This window comes from Natrix helvetica (assembly GCF_964273705.1).
Source record: "Natrix helvetica genome assembly, chromosome: 3".
NCBI lineage: Eukaryota > Metazoa > Chordata > Lepidosauria > Squamata > Natricidae > Natrix > Natrix helvetica.
The window spans coordinates 14,055,236-14,076,705 of record NC_138549.1 but is presented as its reverse complement, the minus strand read 5'-3'; the positions used below and the strand labels follow the sequence as shown (position 1 = coordinate 14,076,705).

The 21,470-nt window shown below is 43.2% G+C and overlaps 1 protein-coding gene across 9 annotated transcripts in view; it reads left to right on the top strand.

Moving 5' to 3' along the window:
- The window catches only part of MYCBP2 (MYC binding protein 2), a 150,440-nt gene that overhangs the window by 27,884 nt on the left and 101,086 nt on the right, over positions 1-21,470 (top strand). For all 9 annotated transcript variants that reach the window (XM_081949416.1, XM_081949417.1, XM_081949414.1 and 6 more), the window contains exons 13-28: positions 169-333; positions 1,864-2,022; positions 3,060-3,264; positions 5,311-5,456; positions 7,818-7,919; positions 8,826-8,945; positions 9,270-9,351; positions 10,221-10,338; positions 11,182-11,386; positions 12,514-12,667; positions 14,573-14,745; positions 16,379-16,504; positions 16,607-16,734; positions 18,322-18,413; positions 21,065-21,199; positions 21,275-21,358. In XM_081949416.1, coding sequence (XP_081805542.1) covers positions 169-333; positions 1,864-2,022; positions 3,060-3,264; positions 5,311-5,456; positions 7,818-7,919; positions 8,826-8,945; positions 9,270-9,351; positions 10,221-10,338; positions 11,182-11,386; positions 12,514-12,667; positions 14,573-14,745; positions 16,379-16,504; positions 16,607-16,734; positions 18,322-18,413; positions 21,065-21,199; positions 21,275-21,358 — 2,194 coding nt within the window. The remainder of the gene's footprint in view (positions 1-168; positions 334-1,863; positions 2,023-3,059; positions 3,265-5,310; positions 5,457-7,817; positions 7,920-8,825; positions 8,946-9,269; positions 9,352-10,220; positions 10,339-11,181; positions 11,387-12,513; positions 12,668-14,572; positions 14,746-16,378; positions 16,505-16,606; positions 16,735-18,321; positions 18,414-21,064; positions 21,200-21,274; positions 21,359-21,470) is intronic.

The window sequence follows — 21,470 nt, the reverse complement described above, 5'->3', positions numbered from 1 at the left end:
AAGGTGTCAGAGTTATCTAGCGCTTCGTTTATTTTTTACTTCTTCTGGCCATAGTGTTACTTAAGACCCGGAAGCAGTCACAAGTTGAGATATGCTGCAGTTTGATCAATGTGCTTATTTTCGTGATAAAATGTACCGGCTTTAATGTTGTCGCTTTTCTCTTTAAAGCCAAAAGCAGGCGGCAATCTAAACCTTACAAGCCAAAAAAAATCATCAAAATGGAAGGAAAGATTGTAGTGTACACCGCGTGCAATAATGGAAGTAGTTCAGTCGTTTCCAAAGACGGAGAACTGTACATGTTTGGGAAAGATGCTATTTACTCCGATAATACAAGTAAGTTGAAATTTTTGCTGTCTTCAAGCATGTAATATGATGGACATGGCAAAAAGAAAACAAGCAGCCTGTGACATTGACCATTCAAGCAGATGTTCAGAAGTTGGCGTTAGAACGTTCTCTGCAGTTACTTTTCACTAGATACCCCATAAGCGTTTGTACTGTTGCTTTTTATTTGCTTTGGCAATAGCATTTATAGCACTTAGACTTCTATACCGCTTCACAGTGCTTTACAGCCCTCTCTAAGTGGTTTACACAGTCAGCATACTGTCCCCAATAATCGGGTCCTCATTTTACCCACCTCGGAAGGATTTGAAGCTGAATCAACTTGAGCCTGGTGAGATTGGAACTGCCAAATTGCAGGCAGCCAGCAGTCAGCAGAAATAGCCTGCAGTACTGCACTCTAACCACTGTGCCACCGAGGCTACAATGAAAATAAATAATTATTGTGGTTAAAGACACTGAGCTTGTCAGTTTGAAAACTGAGAGCCCGTGTTCGAGACCCAAGCGCTGCACAATGGGGTGAGCTCCCATTCCTTGCCTCATCTCCTGCCCACCTAGCAGGTTGAAAACATGCAGATGTGAATAGATAAATAGGTACTACTTTGGTGGGAAGGTAACAGTGTTCTGTGCACCTTGGCATATACTTAATGCTGGCTATATGACCACGGAAATGTCTTTGGACAATGCTGGCTCTCTTGGCTAAGAAATGGAGATAAGCACCTCTCCCTTGTGTTGGACATGATCAGACAGGAAATCTTTATCTTTACTTTTATTCTGCTAAAATAATCCAAAACCAACACAGTGGGAATTTTCCTACTAGAACCACATAAAATGTTGCAAAATGTGCTGTCTTCAAGGTAGCTTTTAATACTAACACTTGCCAACTTTCTAATCTGTGATGTCAGTGTTGTGGCCCGCCAGATTCGGACGGTGAGGAGGTTGGGGAGGAACATGGGCCAGCCGTGGAGTCTGGGGAAGGCTCTGATGAGGGCTCTGTGTTGGAGGCAGAGAGGGGGCCAAAGCCGTATGCCAGTTATCAGCTGCCTTCAGAATCAGACATCAGTGAGGCAGAAGAACACCTGGAGCCTGTTCCCAGTGTGCGCATGCACAGAGTTGCCAGACGAAGGGAACAGCTAAAGAACAGGGATCGACTTGGGAGTAAGGCCCCAGGTGGACGATGAATGGCCTTTCCCAGAGGAAATAGGACTGAAAGGGGAGTGGAGTTTGCAGGAGACAATTAGTTCGCTTAATTGGTTTGTAACTCTCCGAGACTCCTATATTGGCCAAGCAGCTCTCCAAGCCAGATAAGGTCTGTGATTGTAAATCCTCCCTTGAAAGACTTTGCTGGATACGAATGAGCAGAAGTCATAGTAAAAAGGGTTTTTTATCGGGACCAGGAGTTTGCTTCATGCTCTTGGGAAGCCTAGGTCAGAACAGTCAGTAACTTTACACAGATAGGTATCTGTGGGCCCTGTACAATTAGAAAAAAAACATTTTTGACTCTTCCAATGTGTGTTCATTTTACAGGCTTAATAACTGACTTGAAAGGCCACTTTGCCACACAAGTCGCCATGGGCAAAGCTCACACTTGCGTGCTAATGAAGAACGGAGAAGTGTGGACCTTTGGGGTGAATAACAAAGGCCAGTGTGGGCGAGACACCGGTGCCATGAGCCATGGGGGTAAAGGTCAGTGCTGCCTCCATTTCTCCTCTTTTCTGCCTTGTGGCATTAATGGTAAAGAAGGATCGTGTCCCAAATGGTTTAATGATTTTGCTTTTTAACAGACCTCCAGTTAATGGATATTTTGTCCTTTTCTATAGTGTACTTGCACGTATTAATGTAGTTGAGAATATAATTCACAGTCCTTCTTGGAGTTGCAGTGCTGAATTTCATGCTTACTGGCATAGGCGAGGGGAGGAGATGGAGATTGAGAAGAAAAGGAGAGAAATAAGAAAGGAGAGGACAGGGTTAGGAATAATGGAAATAATAGAAATAGAATAGTGATTAGACACACAGGAATTTGTCTCCTGTGCAGAAGTTCTCAATGTAATGTGATGTGCAAACCACACTCCATGAGCCTGCTAAATCCAGAGTGAGTCCTTTTATGACCTTGGTTTAGACATGTTCCAATTAGATAAATTATATTTGCCGCAATTTGGGTTAAGATCGGTGGTCAGTTCTGGATTCCATTCCAACCTGTACGTCACCCACATGGACGCACACTGTGCGCGCGCGCATTGTAGCTGGAAACGACCCTTCCGCAAGCCTCCGCGACGCTCCAGCTACTCAGCTGAACGTCACGCAGGCGCTGTACGGGCCATGCACGTGTGCAGAAGTGCCAACAGCTTTAAAACACGGTAAGGAGCGCGGGTGGGCCCTCCGGAGCACCGTACCGGAATGGTATCCGGTGCTACGGGCTGGCTCCAGTACGCCCGTACCGGGGCGTACCGCCTGCCACCCACCACTGGTTAATATCAAATCAAGGTTTAATACAGCAAATTATTGGAAGAAGCCATATTTCCTACATTTTTGACGTGACTTATTTTGGTTGTACATGAAATCTCAGACGTTGAGGTTTTGGGGCCCAGGGAGAAGATTGCTCCCTTTAGATCTTTTCCAGTGAGCATAGATTATTTTTCTGCACCTGCTAAAATGGAATGCGCTGTCTTTGCATGATGGTCTGGATAGATGGAATCTAGTTGAGTCTCTCTTCTCTTGAGGAGGCTTTGGCGTTGAGAACATGGCCACAGCGATGGATGAAGACTTAGAAGAGGAGCTGGACGAGAAAGAGGAGAAATCCATGATGTGCCTGCCAGGAATGCACAAGTGGAAATTGGAGCAGTGCATGGTGTGCACCGTGTGTGGGGACTGCACGGGCTACGGAGCCAGCTGTGTCAGCAGTGGCCGACCTGACCGGGTGCCAGGAGGGTAAGTCGAGGCAGAGGCGATTGCGACCATAGGGGCACCTTCTCTTTTTGTCCTCCTCTTTGGGGTAACCATCAATCCCTTGGAACAAATATTTGGAAGAAGTATCTGCCAAATAATCTCAGATGTTTTTATATGCCTGTAGAGATTCTCAACATCCAGGTTATGATAGCTCTAGAGGTGCTTTTCCAAAAAGCAATTGGACTTTCTTGGGGTTTTTTTCTTTGAAAAAAAAAGTTTCATTCTGTTCTGAAGAAACTTCTAATCCAGAACTGAAGAAGCTTCTTGGTTGAGAAGCGACACGTTTTCAAGGGAGAAAAAACCCAAGAAAACACAGTTGCCTTTTGGAAAAGCACCTTTGGAAGATGTTGTTAATAGCAACCGTACAAAAGTTAAACTTGGTTTTTCTTGTGGGTGTGTAATTTTCTGTTTAAGCTGCTTGTGCAGCCCCTGTCTTTTCTTAGCCCTAGTTTGGTGGCTTGTGAAGGCTTATAGGAACAAGCCTCACCTCATTCCTACTGAAGAAGAAGCACCAGCAGACATAGAAGCTCTGACAGAAACTTCCTTGACCATTTGCTAAACAAAAACAGAAGATCTTGTGTCTGTTCTTAGTAAAGGGCTGTGGTGGCCTGTTGGCCTCCAATCCCTCCAGCAACCGAATCAAGATTGGGGGAAGAGGGAATGTAGCTGTCAGAGATAGAGACAGAGGCGGTGCTGGGGCCGCCCGTCAGCCCTCAGATGGAGAGTCAACAGTTCCCAGGTCTAGAAGCGGCTGATGAGGAAGAGGAGAAACAGCTGGGTCCACTGTGTGAAGCATGGATGCACAGATGGTAGAGGAGAGGAGAGCAGTGGAAATCTATGGGCCGATCCTTGGGACAGAAGCGCCACTGCTGCTAGTGCAGTCCCACCCTAGCTCTGGGGATAAAAGGCAAGGGGTGGAGATGAATAGGTGTGGCAGACAACTATTCATCTCCCTGCCAGACAGACTTGTTAGCCTGCATTGAGAGAGAAACTTTTTGGATGGGGCCGCTGGTGCTCCTAATAAAGGGAGCATTGATTTAAATACAGAGGTGTTGGTCGTGTTTGGGGAGCTGGGTCAGAACATGAGCCTGTCTTGTGGCTGAAGAATATTTCACAAGCAACCTTTGATGTTTCTCCTATGTTACTTTATAACAATTCATCATAATTTATTCTTGGTTATAAATGGCTCATTTAGTGGCTGTTTTCCTTATCTACAACTGTCACGCATAGATGGATTAGTCATAATTAGGGCTCTTTCCCAGAGACAGGGCATGCGCCCAAAAGCTTTACGGACCCTACTTCAACTAAGTAGGGATGGATATATTTAGAATAGGATATAATTCATTCAGGCAACCATTAATTTTCTAAGTTGCAGAGTTTTAAGCTCTTCCCAGAACCCAAGTGAGAAATCCATACTTGGATTCAAATCCAGCATCGAAGCTCAGCGGTTTTGGAGCCCGTTCAGGAAAAAAAAAAACAGAGCTAGTAGATTCTTTGGATGTCCGGTGAAATGAAAGAGAACTTCAAGGTGATTAACTCCGATGTGCTTTCCAAAAATTAAGTTGTCAGGGGAAAGGGGCACCATTCTTCCACATGGGGTGCAGAAGACCTTGGGGTGCAGAAGATGGCACAGGAACATTACCAGAGAAAGTTGGGACTCTACAGAATATCAGCCATTTCTGAAGGCAACGGGGAAGCCTGGCAGAATTATGCTAGTGACGCATCGCTTTGGCAGGCTTCCAGGGCTAGGTTACATAATAAAGCCCGTATCAGATCTTGCAAGTGATTTCCTGAGTTTGCAGACTTCGATGTCTTTGAAGAAGCAATACTGTGATGTTCTTTTGGGAGAGGCGCGGTGGCTCAGTGGCTTAAAAGACACTGGAGAAGGTTTGCACTCCAGCGGTTCGAGCCCTACCACACCTTGACGGAGTGAGCTCCCGTCAATTGCCCCTAAGGATCCCCTAAGCCTCTGTTTTCCGCTTCCCTTTGATCTCTGCTTGGCTCATAATAGAATCCTTGCCCCTGCAGGATCTGTGGTTGTGGCTCGGGGGAGTCCGGCTGTGCTGTGTGTGGCTGTTGCAAAGCCTGTGCCAGAGAGCTGGACGGGCAGGAAGCCCGGCAACGGGGAATCCTCGATGCGGTCAAAGAGATGATCCCGCTGGACCTCTTGCTGGGTAAGCAAGCGCAGCTGGGAACTAGGGTGGCTTTTGCAAAATCATCTAGTGGTGAAAAAACTTTTGGTTGTTCAAAAAGGGTTTTCCTAAGAAAAATGAAATCTTGCGTACTTACACCATTGGCTTCATCAGTCAAGAATTTTTTGTGTCACCCCCCCCCCCCTTTAGTAAAATATACAAATACAATGCTCAAAAATTGTCTCTCACAAAAGATCTTTGGATTCTCCTGGAGTCACTGTTTGGTAATCTTCCTTTTAGTCTTAGTAAGGTACCAGAGGAAGGTATTAAGAAATATGAAATACATACATACATACATACATACATACATACATACATACATACATACATACATACATACATACATACAGTCAAGGGAAAGCTCCAATTCCTCAATTCACTCTTTGGAGAGTTCCTGGACCCCAAGATGGGGCCACCCCTATTTGAATGCAAAATGGTCGGATTCAATTTCCCTCAATGATTGAGGGGAAAAGAGAAAAACAGACAGGATGTGTCAGGGTCCCAAGTAGCACCCCTCGGAGAAAGAAGACTCCGAGGCTTGAGTTTCCTCAAAGTTCCATTTTATTAGAGATGTCATATTGGCACATCTGGGAAAACCCGAATCTGAAAGTTTCCAGGTTTTCCCCACCCAAACGAAAGTTCAAGTCCCTGCCCAGCACCCACATGTCCATCGCATGGTCCAATCAGGCACCGTCCAAAACTGAAGATGCCTCCCAGTCACACCATCGCAGCCGCAGGGCAAGGTGTCCTTGACTCCCTGAGAAAAGAATGTTATTTTGACTATAAATCACCCATGCGCCATACAATCCCCCCTCCTGTTTTCCCACAGTAGAAAATATGGCAGGCCTGAAGGCCCAGTGTAAAAGATGGCTTCCAGGTCTGACAGGTTGATCCCTTCTACAACATTTTGTTCTAAATGCCCCAAATATATTTTTTCTTCAAGTAAATCATTTAACATTTCTACTGTAAAGCAGCAATAATATCTAACTGGGGAAAGGGAAAGCATCCCAATATCTTCAGATTTAAGTCGTAGCTCACCCCTTTATCTGAACAGGCCCTGCCTTCATCTTTTAGTTAGGGTTGAGTATTTTATCTTCTTCATTGTTATAGGTTGCGTAATATTTTAATACTGTAAACCACCCAGAGTTACCTTGGGGTAAGATGGGCAGTCAAAAAATACAATATTAATGTAATGTAATGTAAAATAATGTAATATAAAATAAAATAGTATAAAAATAATAAAATAAAATAATATACTGAGGGGCACCTATGTGAGAAGAGGGAGAGTGTTATCATACACAGCACTGCTTCCCAAAAGTTTCCTTCATGATCCAGATCCATGTATTAGAATGCCCTTATTTAGGTGTCCCCGTGGTGATTGGGCAATAGGTTCCCATTCAAACCTTTATTGTCAGTGCACAACATGTATACAGTGAGATTGGCTGAGCCTCCCTTAGTGCACCCCACAACACAACACAACTCAACAGTGAAGACAGAAAATCCCCAACCCAATAAATCATATTAAAAACTACACAATCTTATTTCACCAATGTGAAGTTGTTGCACATTGCGCCAGCCCTGCATGTCCATCTACTACATACCGTATTTTTCGGAGTATAAGACGCACCTTTTTCCCTCAAAAAAGAAGCTGAAAATCTGGGTACTTCTTATACACTGAATACACCATTTTTTGCCTTCTGAAACCCTGCCCTCTTCACAGCCTTTAGGAGGCTTCCAAAGTGCTCCTGGGGGCTGGGGAGGGCAGAAATGAGTGAAAAACAGGGCATTTTTTGCTCAGTTTTGCCCCCACCCCAGCCCCCAGGAGCACTCTATAAGCTTCCTAATGCCCTTTTTTTGACAAAAAACGGACCCGTTTTTGCAAAATAACAGGTCATTTTTTTGCTGGTTCCCCCCCCCCCCCCTTCCATGAACACTCTACAAGCCTCCTAAGGGCTATTCATGCCCTTTTTTAAAAAAACTGGCCCGCTTTCATGAAAAACGGGCCGTTTCTGGGAGGTTTGCAGAGTGCAAAAACTGTATTTTTTTTAATTTGCCTCTTCAAAACCTTGGTGCATCTTATACTCCGAAAAATACGGTAGTTATGATGTTATTTCGCATTCAGGAGTCAGACAGCCTGTTGGCGCGGATGGCTATGCTTCTATATCTCCTTCCCGATAGTAGGAGGGTAAAGAAGTGCCGACCAGGGCGTGAATCGTCCCTGAGGATTTTCCTCACTGTCTTTACCCAAAGAAAAACTCCTTTTACCTAACTTGGGCTAATATAGTCAGGTGTGGAAGACACAGGTATAGTGTACGTTGACGGGTTTCCCTTTGTGTGACGCAGCTGTCCCTGTGCCCGGTGTTAACCTTGAAGAACATCTGCAGCTGAGACAAGAAGAGAAGAGGCAACGTGTGAACAGAAGGCACAGACTGGAGGAAGGGAGAGGTTAGACATTGGGGTTCCTTTCCTTTCATTCCCCCACCCTACCTCACCCCCAGTTATTAAATTTGGTCTTTTGAGGAACTTAATGGGAAAGAACAGAAAGAATCTGTTTCAAAGTTTGCCCCAAAGATAATAATGGAATATCGATCCATCGTATTTTGTTTTCACTCATATTCAGGTTTTCACCCAATCAGGCAACCTTTGAGATAAAATTGTGATTTTTTTTTTCATTCTTTATCTTGTTTGTTTTGAAATACCCCTTTTAAGAAAAAAAATGGAAATAAATCAAAATATGAATTGCAAAAATAACACGGTTTGAAAAATAAAGGGTGGTGCTTTTCCACAATTATTTGTAGTGATCCTCAATCCCACTTTGTAACAAACTTTAGAGCTTATTCTTGTCATTTGGATATTCAGATAATTTTTTGAAGAAATGGCTCTGCTGTTTTGTTAAAACAACACAGTAAATCCTGCATTGTCTTAAATACCACTAAAAACATTAAGCGCTTTTTACTTGAAGAGAAACCAGGACTTCTATGGTTTATTATTATTATTTGCATTGAGTATTATATATGTATACCTAATCAATATGTAAGTAACCTATTTTTAAAAATAATGACTATAAAACAGTTTTAGGTTTTTAATGTCTTTGAATGGATGATGGAAATATGGCTTGCTAACATATAAAACACATAGCATATTTTCTGATTTTTTTCCCTGTAACCTGAAAGATCTGAGATGCAGTTATTTTTCATATTTAACAACGACAACATCCATGTGCTCCATTGCCTGTTTATTCTAGTTAGGATATTAGGATTTGCCTCTTCTTACCATGAGATCTGATGCTACTAAGTGTAAAGCTAATTGAGAGACAAGAATGGGAGAGATTCTCATTTCTTACATTTGTAGATGGAAGCGGAGATAGGAGTGAGAAAGATGCCAGCAAAATCACCACCTACCCTCCAGGGACTGTCCACTTCGATTGCGATCTTCGAGCGATACAAGTTAGCTGTGGATTTCATCACTCAGGTACAACTTTTCTATCAGATCGATCTAGGAATTTTTTTAAAAAATGTACTTTATCAGAGAAGCGTTTGAAACCTGGTGGGGATGGCACAAGTGTGCAAGTCTTTGTGTCTATATGTGCATAAAAAGGGTGGCTTGCACATTCACCTCGAGTCATGGGTAGCTCCAGAGTCCAAATGGCATGGGTAGCAGCTCCCCTGGAAGACAATTTTATTCACCTGAATAAATTTATATATCAGGGACTCAGATCATTCTTTGCAATAATGAACTCATGATGTGAAGCTTGGTTAAGCAGGATATTCACTGATTTCCCATTTTATTCCCTAGTTGTTCTAATGGAGAATGGGGATGTTTACACTTTTGGATATGGCCAGCATGGGCAGCTTGGGCACGGAGATGTGAATTCTAGGTATGTCAGTCTTCCACTATAAATACGAAAATTTTAATGGTCGGGGAGGGGTGGGGGAATTGCATGGATTTATATTATTTGCAGAATAAGACCTTTAAGATTTTGGTGCTCTCAAATTATTCTGTTTCTGGATTGTCATTAAAACTCCCTTTTTACAATCCTGTAATTCCCTAATTCAGGATAGACTAGATCGAACTGAGCGTTTACTGGCTGGATGCCCTTCCTGACACCTACAGGGAGTTACTAGCAGATATTTTCTCTGATAGAGAAAAATCTGCCATTACCTGGGATTGAACTCTCAATCTCCCGAGTGGGAGACTTTACCTCTAGGCCACTGCGCTGCTCTGTTTCTGGATTATCGTTACCCACTATTAATTTGTTAGAACAGCACGGCTAGAGTCTGATGGTCCGGTCATGATCTTTACATTATCGTCTTCATTACTGTTATTACCATAGATATTTTAACTTTTATACAGGTTGGCAATTTACAGCCACAATTGGGACTGAATTTCAGTTGCTAAGTGATGTCATTAAGCGAGTCATTACGTGACCAGATCATCCATTTCCCATTTGGAAACCTGGTAATCCCAGCTCTTCAAAATCTGGCCCCACTTAGCATTTTGGAGGTCAGCTCAGAAGATCCACCAGGAGTGGACACCTGCTTATCAAGGAAAAACATTTAAACTGTTCAAATATTGAGTTGTGATCCATTCACTTTTTGCATAGTTTACGTGCCTCCCTTGTCCTGCTCCCCAAATCCAAGAGATCATTAGTTATTCTGTGTCATTTCAGGTTTGACTAGTTTCCTGCTGTGCATTAGTACCCAAGAATGGATGAATTTATGCTTGCTTTTTTTGTTTTTAATTTAGGGGGTGTCCCACTCTAGTCCAAGCCTTACCAGGACCCAGCACCCAGGTCAGCGCAGGCAGCAACCACACCGCTGTTCTGTTGATGGATGGACAAGTCTTTACCTTTGGAAGTTTCTCTGTAAGCACTTTTCCTTAAAATGACTTTCCTTCTCCAAACCAATTGCTTAATGCAGAACGTTTTCCATCTTTAGAGAAACTTAACTGTCTTTGGGGTGGGACAGTGTTAAATTTAAGATTGTTGTCAATGTTTAAAACTGGAAGGATTCAAGACATAATTTTTCAATTAGAAATGAGTCCACAGCCCGTTTTCAGCCAAAGCCAGATTCACTTCAAAATAGTCTTTTTGACCTTGGGACTCTAACTCTTAACAATCCCCAACCAATTCATGTAAAGACGAATTACAATTGAATACTAATAATTAAGGAACACGGTGGCTCAGTGGCTAAGACGCTGAGCTTGTTGATCAGAAAGGTTGGCAGTTCGGCAGTTCGAATCCCTAGTGCCGTGAAACGGAGTGAGCTCCCGTTACTTGCCCCAGCTTCTACCAACCTAGCAGTTCGAAAGCATGTAAAAGTGCAAGTAGAAAAATAGGAACCACCTTTGGTGGGAAGGTAACAACATTCCGAGCGCCTTTGGCGTTTAGTCAATGACCACGGAGATGTCTTCAGTTTTGAAACAGATGAGCACCGCCCCCTAGAGTCGGGAATGACTAGCACATATGTACAAGGGGAACCTTTACCTTTACTAATAATTAATACTATAGGCTCACAAGTTATTTGTCATAGGAGGTTCATTGATATTCAGACTGCAGAAGCTAGATCACAGTTGATAAGATGGTTTTTAATGGACCCTTTGCAAGGGCCACAGCTGACAAAGCTGAGAATTTCTGTTCTACCACTTGAGCGCCTTGTAATGTTTCATTTTCTACTCTTTTTTTTCCCTTCCCAATTTGCTCTTTCAGAAAGGGCAACTTGGCAGACCCATCCTGGACATTCCGTACTGGAACGCCAAGCCAGCAGCAGTGCCTAACGTGGGCTCCAAGTTTGGACGCAAGGCCACCTGGGTCGGAGCCAGCGGGGATCAGACGTTCCTTCGGATTGACGAAGCTCTTATCAACTCTCACGTCCTTGCGACATCGGAGATTTTCGCCAGCCGGCATATCATAGGCAAGAGGCTTGCTAGCTGCTGCAGCAGCTGAGGGGAACCACGCATTTCTAGCTGATGTGTTGACTTCCTCTAAGAAGGGACTTCTTTTCTCAAAATCATTACTTGTTAATTGGGGAGCCCAGAGGGGGTGCATGATGGATGGGAAGGAAGGACCAGGTTGCCCTGCAAAGCTGCACCAGCAGTTAAAAGTGAGCTGTGGGTGGGATGTGCAGATGAACCTGACAGGAATGAATGGATGAGAATATTTCTTTTGCTGCCCTCCCTTCAGAGTTATGGGGCACAGTCTTGTTGCCCTTCCTACATCGTTGGTGTGAGAGAGTCTCTAGCTAGGGCTCCTCATGCAGATGGATTTTTCTGCAAAAATGGGAGTTCTTACATCACAAAAATTTGACCTGTATCTTGTCAGGGGAAGGGAGGGGAGATGGGGGAGGAGGGGAGGAGAGAAGAGGAGGGAGAGGGGAGAGGACAGGAGGGGAAGGAGAGCAGAGGAAGGAGGGAGGAGGAAAGGAGGGGATGGAGATGAGGGAGAGAAGAGGAGGGAGGGGAGAGGAGAGGTACACACTTAAACTTATATTAGGGAAGCCTAACTTTTGACATGCAATAATTTTAGTCAGGATAGCCAGTTGATGTAATGGTTAGAGGCATCAGGCTAGAAATCAGGACCACGATTCCAATCTTTCCTTAGAAACAAAGCCAGCTGGATGACCTTGGCTATTCCTTCTGGCTTAGTCCAAGAAGAAGGCCAAAGCAAGCCGCTTCTGAAAAACATTGCCAAGAAAATTGCAGGGTCTAGTCCAGGCAGTTAATTCGAAGGCCGCACGTACACACTCTTAACAACACACAAAACCCTTAATTTATTAGATGACCACTGGGGTGGGTGGGGTTGGCCTTGCCTTTTATTGGAGCATGGCCTATGTCTGCAGGCTGAGTTGCCAAGAGGAGAATATAGGAATATATGTGTGTGCCTATCGTAACTCCCCACCCCCTTCTAATTATCTTTGGGATAGGGGAAACTTCTTAAGTTCAGCTCAGGTAAATGCAGTGAATATTATCCTTAATATGACTTGGTCATTTAAGAGACCAAATAAATGGCCAAATGTCTGAATTTCACTGATGTGTTTCTTAGGCTTGATTCCAGCTTCCATATCGGAGCCCCCTCCGTTCAAGTGTCTTTTGATCAACAAAGTTGACGGAAGTTGTAAGACGTTTAATGATTCTGAACAGGAAGACCTTCAGGGGTTTGGCGTCTGTCTAGATCCTGTTTATGATGTCATTTGGCGGTAAGTGTTGGCAGGGGTAGAAATAAAATACTGAGCAGGAGAAGAACTTTTCAAAAGCCAGTATAGGGAATCTGGGAAAGGACCAAGGCATCCTGCGTTCGTAAGGAGATAACATCAGTGTATATGTTCTTGAAATGTTTCTGGCTTAAAGAAAAGGGAATATGGATGAGCTCATAGGGCAGTGACGGCGAACCTTTTCGGCACTGAAAAAAAGGGAGCCCATGGCACATGCATTTCGCACACATGCATGCTCATCTGGGACGCGACCCGGAAGAGGAGCTGCCCAGGGGGCATGTGCGTGCTGGGAAATGCACTTCCGGTTTGGGCACCAGCTAGCTAGACTTCTGGTTTCTGGTACGGATGCATGCACGACGATCAGCTGGCCAACTGCTGCAACTTGCACTATAGCCTCACTCTCTCTCTCGTTCTTTTGCTGGTAAATCATGTTTACAGGTAGTCCTCAACTTACGGCCACAATAGAGCTCAACATTTTTGTTGCTAAGCAAGACATTTGTTAAGTGAGCTTGACCCCGTTTTATGACCTTTCTTGCCACAGTTGTTAAGGGAATCATTGCAGTAGTTAAAATAGTAACACCAGAGGTGGTATTTTGCCGGTTGGGACCGGTTCACCCGAACTGGTAGTGGAAATCACGGGTGGCCTCACCCGCCCGCCCCAGCTCTACGGCAACCCATTTAGGCCCTTTTTTTAGCCAAAGCACATGCACGGAATCCTCTCTTTCCAGCTGGGCAGAGCGCCACTCACCAACCCAGAGTAGTCCCAGAGTGGCTGCTGCCCGAAGACTCGGCACCGGATCTCCGGAGTTGGAAGCTGGTTATGCTCGGAGCATGGCGGTGGCAGCGGGGCGGCGGTGCCGGCGCCCTTGGCCAACCCTGCAGGGAGAGTTGAGCATGGTGAGGCAGGGAGGCCCGCGAGCTGGAGGCAGAACAAGTGCTCACGCATCCTCTCTAGCCGGGCAGAGTGCCACGCAGCTTAGCGCCTTTAGGATATTATTGGGTTGGTGAGGGCACTCTGCCTGGCTGAAAAGGGGCGTTGCCAGGCAGCTGCTCATGAGAGCAGCTGCCCGGCAACCCCTCGCTCCCGCTGGGCACAGCGCCACCCATCAACCTAGCGGTATCCCAAAGGCGTCAAGCAATGTGAGCACCTTTGCCCCCCCTCCCCCCAGCTCCTGCGGCTTTGGGCCTTCGGGATATCGCTAGGTTGGTGAGTGGCACTCTGCCTGGCTGGAATGGGGCTTGTCCAGGGGGCTTATTATTGGGGGAGGGCATATATTTTTGCCCACAGGAAAAACATGGCATGGTCTTATTATCAGGACATGTCGTAATTTTGGGGAAACCCGGTAGTTGTGTCCCTTATTTTCAGTGTTGTAACTTCGAACAGTGCTGTTGTAAGTCAAGGATTAGCCACATTTCTTCATTAGGTTTATATTCTGTCTTTCGTGCAGTAGAGTTTATTTTCTGATACACGCACTTTGGATGGCAACCTTTGTGTTGAGATGGAGCCTGTGCCACCTGAGGGGTATGTGGCAGCCCTAGGACACAGTGACGGATGGTGCCTCTTTCTGCCAATGCAAAGATTTGCATTTTTAGAATGATTTGGAAGGAGGTTTTCACACCGTAGGCCACTGCCTACTCAGCCTTAGCCTAAAGCCAGCCTTTTCCGAAGTTGTACATTTTATACATCCAGTAGAATTTGTATTGTTAGAAAGATAGAATGTTTTGTCTTCATTCTCTCATAATTTTCTAGAATAAGACCCATCTGCCTGTCTGTTGCAGGGCGAGGAATATGAAGTGGCAACCTTTAATCTGAAATCCATTTGTTTGAGTTTATTAGGCCGGGGCTATAATAACAGCTTGAAAGGTATCGAATCTTATTATTTTGATCAGGTTTCGACCAAATACAAGAGAACTGTGGAGTTACAATTCAGTTGTGGCCGATTCCAGACTTCCCTCCGCTTCGGACACACAGTCCCGTTGCAGCATTCTCAGTCCAGAACTGGCTCTTCCAACAGGATCTAAAGCTCTTACTACAAGATCACATGCGGCTTTGCACATGCTCGGTATGAACGATCCACCTCAAAATAAGTAGTAAAACATCAAATATTATTGCTAGAGTAGCTTTATTAACTGTAAGAACGATACAGATACTCCTCATTTAGTGGCTACAATTGGAACCATCGACTGTTGTTAAATGATGGGGTTGCTTACTGGAAAACCACATAATTTGATTTTACTGTGCTTCTGATTTTACTTCAGCTATCCTTTTCCTCCATTCCACCACCCTTTGGCATGCCATCTCCTCTGCTGGTTTAATTAGCAATTTAATGTTTGCATTTATATTCATTGCAGAGAAAAGGATTATAAGAAAAGAAGCGGGACACAATGGGAATGCACAGCGAAAGAATGTGCTGACACCTGTTTGTGTAGCTTGCTATCACATTCCTTTTGATGTCTGCTCCCTGATGTATGCCTGCTTACTCTCTTGTAATCCCTTCCTCTCCAATCTCTCTGCTTTGCAAGGAACGCAGGAGGGATTGTCAAAAGAGCTGGCTTGTTTAAACTCTCCACTCAGCAAGCCAGGGAAAAATGAAAGCAAAAGTGTCAGGTACAGGACAACACATACTAATTGACTGTAATGCTGAACACATGACTGAAGGAGACAGATGTTGTGAAAGTTATAAATGCATACAAAAAAGTACTTTTTTTCAGCACCATCATAATAGTCACTGCGCAAGGTAGTCAGTGAGGTCAACCTTTTTTTTTTTAATTTTATAGTTGAAGTCTTAGAACATTCAAGGGCTGTGTGGTCAGATAGATATTCAATGTTTTACTAAATATAAGTCAGCAAGCTTGTTGATCTCAAGAAGTGTTGTGGCCCGCCAGCAGCCAGCAGAGCTGGCAGCAGAGTCGGACAGTGAGGAGGTTGGGGAGGAGCATGGGCCAGTTCTGGAGGCTGGGGAAGGCTCGGACAAGGGCTCTGCATCAGAGGCACAGAGGGGGCCGAGGCCATCTGGCAGTGATCAGCTGCCTTCGGAACTAGACAGCAGTGAGGCAGAGGAACAGCTACTGTAGAGCCTGTTCCCAGTGTGCGCATGCGCAGAGCTGCCAGAAGAAAAGAACAACTCAGAAATCAGGGTAGACTTGGGAGTAAAGCCACAGGTGGAAAGAGGAGTGAAAGGGGAGTGGGCTTTTGCAGGAAACAATTTGTTCGCTCGGTCATTAGATTCGTTTCAGGAGTGTGAAGATCTGTCTGTGAATCTCAGAGACTCTGTGCCCAGTCTTTCCTTGCACAGCACTGCGATTGGAAAATATTTACATGGCAGCTTTCCAAGCTAGATAAGGTCTGTAGTCATAAATATTATTTTGAAAGAGTTTTTGCCAGGCCTTGCTGAATGTGACTGAGAGGAATTCATGTTCATTTAATAAAAGGGGTTTTATCGGGACCAGAACTCTGTCTCATGCATTTTGGGGAAGCCTAGGTCAGAACAAAAAATTCTAATCCTACAACACAAATAATTTAAAAAGTGTTTTATTCCTTTTGCATTTTTTAGATAGAAAGCCAGATTTACTGTCTTACATGCCAGGTGCTCCCCAACCCACATCTGAACAATTGCTCTTTGTTAACCTGTTCACACTGCTTCATTTGGATGGATACGATCCGACTGTATTCATACTTTTGCTTTATTTCTAAAGGTTGCCTTGACACTCTGGCAGCCATGCAGGACTTAAAAATGGGTGTGATGAACACGGAAGAGGAGAGTCACGCGGTGATGAAAGTCTACTCCAAGGAAGACTACAATATCGTCAACCGATTTGAAAGTAACCCTCGCTTTCTTAGCTGCTGATCCCTCCCCCCGTCCCCTCTTGGCCAGGATGTCCCTGTGGACAGTTGTGTGACCACCTGCCTTCCTTTTTCCTTAGGTCATGGAGGAGGGTGGGGTTACTCAGCCCACTCTGTGGAAGCCATTCGTTTTTGTGCGGATACTGACCTCTTGCTTGGTGGTCTGGGCCTTTTTGGCGGCAGGGGAGAATACACCGCTAAGATAAAGGTAGGCCAAAGGAGCTTTGTTCAAATCTGAATTTGGAACATAGCATGGCTTTGATCAGGCAGCCCTTGAAATACCAGGAGAATGAAGCTTGCTTTCATGCAAAAAAAATCAGAAAATAAATGTGTAACTAATAAGAAACATGCAATTCACATTTGATTTTTTCAGATGATCTTCTCCCTCTGTTCCTTCAAATATATTTCTTACTATAACTTGTCATAGTATCTACATTATTTACATAATGAATGTCTGTGGATATTTGCAACTTATAATATCTATGAGTTGTAAATATCTACAGACCCCTTACATCCTGGAAATAAACTGGATATAGGGTATTGCTCCCTTGCTATAGGGTATTGTATGCCAAAACAGCTGTTCTGTTCTGTTCTGTTCCATTCTGTTCCCTATTCCGTTCCATTCTAATGTGGCCTTTATTATTCTTATAAAATAGACCTAATGTTGTCATGTAGTGGCACATATCTAAACTTGGGGGGGGGGGAGAGGGTATTAAAATAACTGAACCAATATAATCCACCACATTGGTTAAAAGAATTCTTTAGTTTCTAAAGTCGCACTGAGTTTTTGGCAAGGCTAGCATACCAGGCTTCATGAAAAACTAAACCCTGTAGCTATTGCGGTGATGAAGATAAACTGAATAGTCTGCCTTTTATTTCATCCAATGCTCTCAAAACTTTGACTTTTGTATTGCATAATAAATTGTCAGGCTGCATATCCTCCTCATTCTGTGATGTGCTAAAACGAATTGTCTGGATTGGTTGAAAAGAGTTGCGCAAGAATATTTGTCCTGAACTCAATTAAAACTCTAGGAACAATAGAGTTTGGGTGTGTTGACTTTAGAAAATGCCAAACAGGGTGTTCGATTTGAAGTTTGAGAATGGCTAAGTTTTGTTCCAAAATTAGAACATGTTCCCAGAAGACATGAGTGTGCTTGATGCTTATAAGATTGAAAGTAACCTTTTTATTTACCTACCAGCCTTTACCTACCTGAGGCTGCCTTGGGCTTCTGAAGTGGAAGCCGTTGCCTTCAATAATAGCCCATCCTCACTTGCTCAGTGTCTCTGAGTCAGGGTTTTTGTTCTCAGGTTGCTTCTGAGCAATAATGCAATGCATGCGCGACAACCCCTGTGTGCCCCGCCCCCCTACGCATGCACGTGTGACCCCCTGCGCTCTCCCCGGGCATGTGCACACAACTGCCCCCCTGCACCCCTTTTTGGATCTAGCAGCCCTCCCTGAAGCCTCCTAGGACCAAAAACAGACTGCGTGGGGGGGGCACTCTGCACTCCCCACTGCCCCCCTTGCATGCTTGGGTGACCCCCCTGCCCCCCGTGCATGCATGTGCACCTCCTACATGTGCAGCAAAGACCTGAAAATCAGCTGGCCAGTGGGAGGCATGCGTATGCACGGTGGAGCTGTGCTGAGGTGACAGTTTGCGTGCCCACAGAGAGGGCTCCCTCTCACCCTAGTGCCATAGGTTCGCCATCAGGGCATTAGGGTGAGAGGGTAAGAAGAGAGCGACTTCCCAGTCCAGCCAGAAGATAAAACCATTGAATGTTTCTCCTTTTTTTTTAGCTCTTTGAGTTGGGACCAGATGGAGGTGACCATGAGACAGATGGGGACCTTCTTGCTGAAACGGATGTCCTGGCGTACGATTGTGCCGCCAGGTGAGTAGAATTTTCAAAAATGAATCACTTCTCTTAACCTGAGTTTTTATTTTCAGTTTAAAAAAGGGAGAATGTCTCGAAGGCACCCGGTTCAGAATAAGGAGGACAATTCGACTTACTTTATTGTCTCTTTGAATGTACACTCATCGGCATACATTAAAATGAAATTTTATTGCCTATCACTCTCAAAGGGTCACCACCTCCAATGTACACTACATAAACATGGCAAAATAAATAAATACAAAATTATGCGTATAATAAACATATATGACATAATGACAGTAAACAAGGAGAACCAACCCAATCATATCACTCGGTTGACAAATATTCTGAAAACATGCATTGTTCTGGGGTGACTGCTTCAATATGCTTATTGTTTGATATAAAACTTATCACTGTTTTATGAACATATCATTTAAATTAATTTAATGTGATAAATAAGTAGTCTAGTAACCTTTTCATTTTGAGAAACTTAAAAATATTGGCTGGAAGAGAGACAGTCAGTGATTATTCTGCTCCTGACATAAAAACCCTTCTCAAGAAAACTAGAAAACTGACATGCTTTAAAACACTGAACCAAGTAAGGATTAGTAAGCAACTAAATTGAAAGATTTCTTTTTGTATATATAATTTTTATTAAGGATTTTAATTACAATAGAAGAGATCATCTTATCTGTATTATTTGTCTCTTATCTATAGCAAATCTATAAAGCATCATTTTTTTTTCAATCCTAGTGTCAGAAGAAGTCCATTAAGAGTTATCAAAAATAAGAACAAATATTATTTTAACTTTGATCAAATAAACAAACGTTATATCCCTTTCTTTTACTTCCAGCAGCTTTTTATATACTTTTAATTAAAGTTTATGAATACAAGGATTCGTAATACAAGAATACAAGAATAATGAAAACAATGTAAACAAAAAAGAATATAAAAAATCATAAAAATGCAGAAAAAAATAATTAAAGAAAGAAAAAACATATAAAAAATTACTCTTCCCTACCTCCAGACAAGTACAGACAACTTCACTAACTTACCACCTTCTCTGATATTTCTATAAAACACGTCATCTTCCCTATCCAATTTCTTATCCATAAGTCATAAAACCTCATCATTCAATCCTAATCAACTACCAGAGTACCAGAAATAATAGCACATATATTTTAACCTTAATTATTAAACCAGTTTATATTCCTTTTCTTTACATGTTACTTCCAGAGTCACTTCTCAGGAGATGGGCAGCTATATAAACTTGATAAATTAAAAACCCTGCAGCCCAGAGCAACAATTAAATGCCCAAACAGCCGCTGCTTTAGTTCTACAGATGAATTATTGAGTCTGTCATCTGCACGTCCATAACTGTCTGGTTTGGTTCTCAACCCAACAAGACAGACATGGACTTCAACGGATAATTAGAACTGCAGAAAAAACAATTGCTACCAACCTGCCTTCCATTGAGGATCTGTATACTGAACGAGTCAAAAAGAGGGCGCTGAAAATATCTACAGACCCCTCACATTTTAGACATAAATTGTTTCAACTTCTACCCTCAAAACGACTCTATAGAGCACTGCACACAAGTACAACTAGACACAAGAACAGTTTTTCCCCTCACGCCACCATTCTGCTAAACAACTAATTTCCACAATATTGTCTAACTATTTAGCAAGACATGATGATGATGATGATGATGATGATGTTAATCTTTGGTGAGATTCACAGCCCTTGGGGCTGGTTGGTAGCTCAACAGCTCGAATCCTAACCAAGGATCTAGGAACTGTTAAGGTAACGTCGGAGGATATAAGTTGTTCCAAGTAGGGTGGTTTTTTGTAGAGTCAGAATGTCCAAGTCAGGTAAATGTAGAATTTCCAAATAGCGAGGTAGCCCTTTAGGTATTGCTCCAAGGGCTCCAATTACAATCGGGACAACACTCGATTTCTTTTTCCACAATCGCTCAACCTCAATTTGCAAGTCCCGGTATTTTGTGACTTTTTCTTGCTGTTTATCTTCAATTCGCACATCACCAGGTATTGCAATGTCAATGAACCAAACTTTTTTCTTTTCAACTATTGTTGTGTCAGGTGTGTTGTAGGCCAAGTGCCTGTCAGTCTGGATTCTGAAGTCCCACAAGATCTTGCCTTTCTCATTCTCTAAAACCTTCTCAACCTGATGGTCCCAGTGGTTTTTGCTGCTGCTGCTGTTGTTGTTGTTGTTGTTGTTGTTGTTGTTGTTGTTATTATTATTATTATTATTATTATTATTATTATTATTATTATTATTATTCTCTTCCTTACTAGTTCCAACTTATTACTATAACCATGTTGCTTATATCTTTCAATTTATATATTTTTTGTTTCCTAATACAATTTGATAGCTTATTAGTAATCTTGACTATCAATAAGTGTTGTATCTTTTTATCCTTAATGAATGTATTTTATTCTCCTTATGTACACCAAAGACAAATTCCTTATGTGTCCAATCACATTTGGCCAATAAAGAATTCTATTCTATTCTATTCTATTCTATTCTATTCTATTCTATTCTATTCTATTCTATTCTATTCTATTCTATTCTATTCTATTCTATTCTAAAGAGATGCCTCGTAGCCCTTTGCTATATCAGATGCCAATTTTGCTTGACGTTTTTTTCAGGGAAAAGTATGCTATGATGTTTGACGAACCTGTCCTCCTGCAAGCCAGCTGGTGGTATGTCGCCTGGGCCCGGGTTTCTGGGCCCAGCAGCGACTGCGGCTCCCATGGACAAGCTTCCATTACTACGGATGACGGGTAAGTCCCCTTCCGCTTGGCACCTCTGAATCGGAGGGAGCATCCCCGGCCTCTAAATCTGTTTTCCTCTTGCAGGATTGTCTTCCAGTTTAAAAGTTCAAAGAAATCAAATAATGGCACAGACGTGAATGCAGGACAGATCCCTCAACTCTTATACAGGTAATGCTACATATCTTTTTTCCTTCTTTAAGCAAACATTTGAACCGAAAGTGTCATGTAACATTCAACAATGTAAGTTGTATGTTTTCACAGAAACACTTTCGTATTTTAA